A 7,810-nucleotide genomic window follows, 5' to 3' on the forward strand; every position below is an offset into this window, starting at 1 on the left:
GACGATATGCGCCGCAAAACGTCCATATACGTACGTTTTGCGGTACGGACGTTTTGCGGTGTTACAAAGCTTGCTGTATAGTAAGCTGTTGTAAAGCTTAATATTCAATGCTATCTACCCTCGTCATGTGGAGCCTTTATAGACAGGTGGGCGATATATGGCCATCATGACCTTTTTGCTGTGTTCAATTATAAACTTACATTGTTCAATTATAAAATTCATTATGGCATTCAAACAAAAGGCTTACATTACGATATTTTAAAATATGCTTTAGTTTTTATAAATAGAACACATTGAACTTCTTTTTCATCATTTCCTATACGCTCAAGAATGTTTGTTATAATATACTCTATTACACATTATCTATGTAACTTATAGGCGAAATTTTTTTGTTTTTTTCTTCAGGCGATAAAATAATACGGTTTTAGTATTGTCGAAAGCAAAGCTTAATTTTAATATTTTTTTGTCATTCACTCAGTCCAATCCCCGGTTCGTCCGTCCGTATAGCCGAGCCGTCCTTTTCTGTATGTCTATAAGATTTCATTTATTTCAATATCATCGTTTTTATATCTCTGCTGCTGCTGCTGCTGCTGCTGCTTGGTTCCATTCCATAAAAAATATATTCGAAAAAAACATCCTCGGCTTAATTAAGCATATTTCTTTCTTTTTTTTTAAATAAAAAAAAGTCAGGATTATATAGGATCACAAAAAATATTGCACTTAAATGTCTATTTCGTCATATCTTTACCTGAAACAATATGAAAGTGACAGAACCAATAAAAGTAACGTTTATAATGAATATATTTTAATACAGAAAATTTGGACGATATGCGACGATATGCGACGAAAAGACATACTCTCGCCGCAAAACGTACCAAGTACGATATGCACCGCAAAACGTCCACTTGTGTACGATATGCGACGCAAAACGTCCACACGCGTACGTTTTGCGGTACGGACGTTGTGCGGTGTGACGCCGCACTCCAGAGCATGCCCATTGATTGGCTCATTTTTGCTAGGGTTTACTTATTGTGACGGCAGAGAAAGGGAAAGCGACAGAAATGTCATATTTAGATACTCGTTCATTGGTTACTTTTCTCCGGGGTTTCATATTGTGACAACAGGGAACGTGTTTTTATGTTTGACTAGGATACAAAAGAGAAAGAACATCGAAACACACGGCAATCTGATTTATACTCGGGGGCTGCGCCCCCTCGTATAAATCAGATAGCCTCGTGTTTCGATGCTCTTTCTATTACTTATCTGTGAAATAAATAGAAATGAGTGGTTGTATATTTCCGCCATCAGTGTATCATCAGTACCACTTCTTTTAATAGATCGGGATTCGCTTCTTTTATTTCTGACATAGTTATTTAAAGTGGCATTATGCCCAACAAAGTGTGTGCACAGATGAATATCAAAATAAGTTTTCATTTTGCCATAATTCCTTTTTATTTAATAATTAAGTTCGCATAAACAATACATAATGCAGATATCCCAACGAAATTTCTGGAAAACCCATTAGAATTTACCAATAACGATTTGTTTACAAAAAAAAGTGGGGCAGTCTTTTTAGATTTTAGGCAGAATTAAAAAACTGTTGGCCAAACACTATTTTGTAAGTCAATCTTTTGAAATATAAAAAGCACTGGTTGAAGGAAATCCGAAACGAAATATATATGTAATATCACTACAGTTTTTGGATAAATTATGACACAGGTATACTTTTTGAGATTTATACAAATAAACAATTTTGTAATGTTTCAAATAAGTTAGATCTAATTAGTAATTATTGTTAAATGTTAAGATAATCTTTTTACAAAACGATACTTTATATTGAATCGATTAAGAAGTTTTATCAGTTAATGTAACAGTTATTGAATAAAACTAATTATTTAAGTTCTAGAAAGTTACGTAAGTTAGATATATACATGTAGCTTAATAGGTTTTTTTTTATAAATGTCAATTTTCCTCCATTTCTTAATAAAAAAAAGAGGGGGGGGTATTTTAAAACATGACTAGAAAAATGGTAAAGAATATTACATTAAACATATTTTATGTCGATATACAGGTTAGCTTTGTGTGAATATTTATACAAGTGACTTAAAGTATTTCATTATTCGCTTTAACATTGACCAGGCAGTCTATTACATCTACCATTCTCAAATTCAGAATCATTCATATTGCATAAATAGTTCATGACATGGCATATTTTAAGTGTGCGCGTTCATTGCATGTACAAGACGTTTAAAAAAATTAACATAACATTGATTTATGATAGTCTGATACTATCTTATTTATTAAAACAAAATTATAGTTTTAAATTATATACATTTGTACATTTATTTCAATAACCCATCCGAGCTACGGTGTTGAGTTACAACAGGTTTTTAAACGGCCTGTTTATATTTACGGACTCCTGTGGGAATTACACGCGATCGGATTACGCGGGGTTCGTTTACTACAATCAGATATGTTTATGAACGGAATATAGTTAATAGTTGTTCATCGCGGATTGTATCTGTTATGTTTAGGTGTATATGCATAAAAAATCTTAAGATATGGCGTGCCTTTTTGCTCGAGTTTTAAGGATAAGACCGTTAGGTCAAATTGTTATCAGCGGATTTCAAGGTTGGACTAAATCTGTAACGTATTCCTCATCGTTATCGTCACGAATGGCTTCATCATCATCATCAGCAGCATCAAAGATGGACATCAGTGGGATATATCCACCAATTGTTACACCTTTCAATGCTGACGAAACTATTGCATATGACAAACTGCAACAGAATATGGAAAAATGGAATAAAATTCCGTTTAGAGGTATACATGATTGTTATTTTTTATAAATATGTTCACAGGGACTTGTACACTGGTTGACTTTCGTTGGATGAATTTCTGTACACAAGCACGAGGACATCATGCGGGTTTGGCGTCATATTAAGATTATTTTTCTCGTGTGTTCTATTAAATGATGTTTATTTTGTATTTAGAATAAGAAAAAAATAAGAATACATATTTCAAAATGATAAATATTTCTAGAAAATTTAAATTTTACGTTATACAAATTAATTATTAGAATTGTCATGATTTTTGTGTTGCCTCTACGGAGTAGTGGCGACATATAGGGATCACTTCTCCGTCGTCTGTCTGTCTGTCCGTCCGTCTGTCCGTCCGTCCGTCACAAAACTTGTCCGGACTACTCCTCATAAACTATTGGTGCAATTTCATCCAAACTTTACAGGAATGATCAGTACCATGTCTAGTTGTGCCTGTTGTCAGCATTTTCCGGTTCAATGATTTTTGTCAGAGTTATGGCCCTTTAATAATTTTTAATTTTAAAGTTTGTCCGGACTACTTCTCTTATACCACTAATGCAATTTCAATGAAACTTGACAGGATTGATCTGTAGCTCAAGTCCTTGCGCATATTGCACGGGTTTTCCGGTTGAATGATTTTTGGTTGAGTTATGGCCCTTTGATAAAAAGGTGTTTTTTCTGTGTGTTGCCAGATACGCAAAAGCATGTCCGGACTACTCCTCATAAACTACTGGTGCAATTTTATCCAAACTTCACAGGAATGATCAGTACCAAGTCTAGTTGTGCACTGTCCGTCTGCCTGTCACAAAATTTGTCCCAACATGAAATTGGCCATCATGAGGCGACACATGTGATCACTGATTGCTCTTGTTCTGATATTAAGTGCTATTTTTCTTTTATTGTTGTGCATAGGTTATGTGGTTCAGGGATCAAACGGTGAATATGTGTTCCTTAGAGAGGATGAGAGAATAGATCTCGTGCGCAGGGTGTCCGAAATGGCGGGAAAAGATAAACTTATTATAGCCGGTGCAGGCTGTGAATGTATGTTAGTTTATTTATTAACCTTTCGTAATCATTACGTATGATGGTGTAACAGTTAAGAATATTCACTATTCAGGGGAGATGATGTGTAAGTGGTCGTTAGAACCGCGATACGGTATTCCGGGGCTCCCGAGTTCAAGTCCCGATCAGGTTGCAAATTTTTCTTACCCTGTGACATTTGGCGCCTAACAGAGGACCGTGAGTGACTATTGCCCAGAGTTTAAATTACATTGCTCTGTATCTCGACGACAAGTTTGAATGTATAATTTTGATATAAGTATCACATTTCGACATGATATTAACACTTAGAACGTGTTTGTGAATTTAACAAACCGTTCAATTTGACCTTGTTATCATCGTTTTAGTTACATTGTAAAAACTGGTTTGTAAGAGAGACACTTTTGCTGGTTGTTTACATTAAGTAAACCATCTATTGAAATTAATTTACATGTAATTTAATATATGATAAGAAAGAAAAATAATGATCATCATATATTAATTAAACGTTACTATAGCCAAAGTGACTCGTATGCGGCGCGCGCAGATTTTCTTTCAATAGAAAATATTTATCATTTTTCCTGCAGAAATGTCTTCGGTTCATTTTGCCATATATCAATCCATGCAGGAACAGCTTCTTTATTCGATTCTGATCCCTTAATTATCTACGTGCAGCTATACCTGGGAATTAATAAGTGTGTTGCAGTGTCTTTTTCCAACAATATATTCATTGCCATCAGAACGAGTGAGATTAACTTGAGTGTAACATATGAACAGGCCTCATGCTTATAAAACTTTTTTCTGAGTTCTGTCTCAAATCTCAGGATTTTCATTGGTCTGTGTACATTTTAAGACAGTTTCTGACCAATCAATTTCCTGGGATTTGATTTTGAGCTTTGAGAATTTCTTTTAAACTTGGGTCTTGATGGTCGTCTGGTACGCATGTCGCCTATTTAATAAACCGAAGTCAACGACGTTATGGAATAAGCTACTGCGTGACATATTCCAATTCATGATGGTGTTATTTTACATACGAAATGTGGACTATATTTATAACATTTACAGCAAAAGTTTTACATTATTTTGAATCATCCCTCGTACATATCATTGATATGCAATAAGGAAATTCAGTTTTTACAACTCTAGATCTACTTTGCTGTTTTACGACTGCTGAATTAAATTGTTCTTTTCTGAACATGGTCAGTGGACGCCATCATCATAATATTTTGGTCTTACTTGCCAGTATAGTGTGAATTAATACTAATATGAAAACACGGTTCTGAGTACGTTAAATCCAAAACTTTTTTGAACGATTCTTTTAATAATTTTATTAATAAAACAGATCTTTAAGTTTGATAGATATAAAGTGCTTTTCCGAATTCTCTACGTGGTGAGTACATTAAATTTTCGCTAAACAGTAACGGGGTAGGCAGACGTTCACTGGTTAAAGAAGAGTTTAACTAGATGTGTGACTGAATAATTCAAAATGTCACGGAACGATATTAATTCCTTATCGAAATTTAAGTGATTAAAACAATGTAAACCTTATAAATGGGACAACGATAGTGCTCTTTGGCAGAATAAAATATCAATTTCCGCCGTGAAGGCCCAAATTAGCCTTAATGATTGCATTGCTTTCCATGTAGTAGGGCAAAAACCTATTCTATAGTGTATTTTATACGATGTCGTATTTTTTTCGTTTACACAGCAACCAGAGATACCATCGCTATGTGTGAGAAGATGGCGAAAGTTGGAGCGCAGGCGGTACTTGTTGTGACGCCATCTTACTACAAGTCGCTTATGTCAAACGCTGCACTAATCTCTCATTATACCAAGGTATATCCTACGGTGTTCCGTTAGGGCCAGCGCGTTTTCTCTGAGAACGGAAAGCGTGAAAATTGACAGTACTATGGAGAAACACGACAGTATGATGGAGAAGCAAGACATTACGATGGTGATGTCGTATTGTCATCATCGCACTGTCGTGTTGTCACCATCGTTCTGTCGTATTGTCATCATTGCACTGTAACCTTCGTACCGTCATGTTTCGCGCTTTTTGTTCTCAGAGAAAACGCGCTTGCCCTAACGGAACACCGTAATATCCCGTTTATGATAATTCACATTCCTTCTACTAGGTAAAATTGTTCACAGCACCGACAATTTTAGGCTTTGGCCAATCTTTCAAGAATGAATGAAAACTCATTCATATTAGTAAGTTATCCTTTATTTAAACTTTTTAGTCAATAAAGTGAAATAACACTATACATACTACTATTAAATAGTATATCTATAAACAAACGATTGTTTGCAACGATGTGTATGTAACGTTACTTGAATATTTTCCAATTGTTTGTTTTAACCAAGGATGTTATTATACGTTTATCTTTAAGGTTGCGGATGCAAGCCCAGTGCCTGTCATTTTATACAGTGTCCCGGGAAACACCGCGATAGATCTAGCACCGGAAGTAGTAATTCATCTCTCGTCACACCCAAATATAGCAGGAGTAAAAGATAGCGGAGGTGATGTAAGTATTTTATTTGTCACTATATATATCTTAGATTATTTTTTTCATTTACATTTCACGTCGCAGTGTCTCCCTTTACTGATAAATCTGTTTGTACTGCCAGTGTCTCTTTGTTCCTTCATTTTAAGTCTCAGATATTTTGTTTTTCAGATTGCAAAGATAGGGTACATGGTACATGCAACAAAGGGAAATGATTTCCAAGTTCTTTCTGGATCTGCCAGCTTTTTACTGGCTTCATATACATTAGGTAAGATCAAAGTGGTAACATCTGTAAGTCCTTTCAGGATCTAGTTATTAAACTGGCAACATTTCTGATATGGACAAGATTTTGTGGCTAATTATAATCGAGTAGAGGATAACTGAGCGTTATTATTGAATTCAACAAAATGACCGTTGCTCATTAAAGATATACTGAGATATACTGGTATGCTAACATTTGTAATTTAATATATTCAGTAAACAGTCAGTCTAATAAATTGTCTTTCAAAAATATTCCTAAATAATTTTATGGAAATAGTGGTCCCTCGGAAGCATTAAAAACAGCACAATTACATTAAAAATGCAGACTTGGTTTGATTGAATCTGTACATGAGGGATAATTAAAAAGTGAAACAACTCTCACGCTCCCTAGCACCGGCTTGAGCGACACTTAAAAGTGATGGACTCAATGAAAGCCAGATCCGGTCAGAGCTCTCTTGTACATGTATTTCAGTTGCAGTTAATCTTAACTATCTAATCTTAAAGTTCGTCTTTTCCTCAGGTGGCGTTGGTGGTGTTTTGGCTCTTGCTAACATCTTAGGTGAGCAGTGTTGTGACGTAGAAAAACTCTTCAAGGCGGGAAAAATGGAGGAAGCAAAGTTATTACAACATAGGTTAATTGATCCAAATATAATGGTTAGTCAAATAAAAGATAATTATGTTCTATTTTGCCAAGATGTGAATTTCAATTAGAAAATATTACGTAAGATAGAAAATGAAGTCCTTTCCATATAGGTACATGTATTATAAATTTTTAAGTCCATGAAATACAATTTCAAGGGGAGCGGTGGCCTGGTGGTTAAGGTGTCTGCCTTGGAGCCCTACTCGGGTCAGGACATGACACCAGTACTGGTTGGTTCCAGGACGCGGACTCGAAAGTGATTAATATAAGTTGCAAGAACTTGTTTTGCAATCGAGCTTAAATAAATATGTTTAAACCAAATAGAATTTCAAACGCAGTTTATAATGCTTAGAACTGTCAAAAATTTTACTTTTAAGTCAGATTGTTTTCGATTAGGTGTTTTTTTTCTGTTTTAGTTTTAGACCTTTCTAGATGTTGCTATGGGAAAAATTATACATTAAAATTTCCCGTGTTTACTGGAAAATTTTTTTTATTTTTCAAAACTTTTCCAAAATAAGTAAACCAGTTGAAAAGGTTATTGAAGCCAT

The 7,810-nt window shown here is 34.8% G+C and overlaps 1 protein-coding gene across 1 annotated transcript; it reads left to right on the forward strand.

Moving 5' to 3' along the window:
• Positions 1-2,259: 2,259 nt before the first annotated feature.
• On the forward strand, positions 2,260-7,318 carry LOC132721141 (4-hydroxy-2-oxoglutarate aldolase, mitochondrial-like; the record flags this gene model as incomplete). The annotated part of the gene is made up of 6 exons (XM_060705396.1): positions 2,260-2,823; positions 3,732-3,860; positions 5,566-5,693; positions 6,248-6,382; positions 6,533-6,629; positions 7,143-7,318. Coding segments are annotated over exons 1-6 (927 nt in total), but the record flags the coding sequence as incomplete, so codon positions are not given.
• Between the last annotated feature and the right edge of the window lie 492 nt (positions 7,319-7,810).

Source organism: Ruditapes philippinarum, unplaced genomic scaffold (genome assembly GCF_026571515.1).
Source record: "Ruditapes philippinarum isolate M1 unplaced genomic scaffold, ASM2657151v2 ctg10370_1_1_1_1, whole genome shotgun sequence".
Lineage (NCBI taxonomy): Eukaryota > Metazoa > Mollusca > Bivalvia > Venerida > Veneridae > Ruditapes > Ruditapes philippinarum.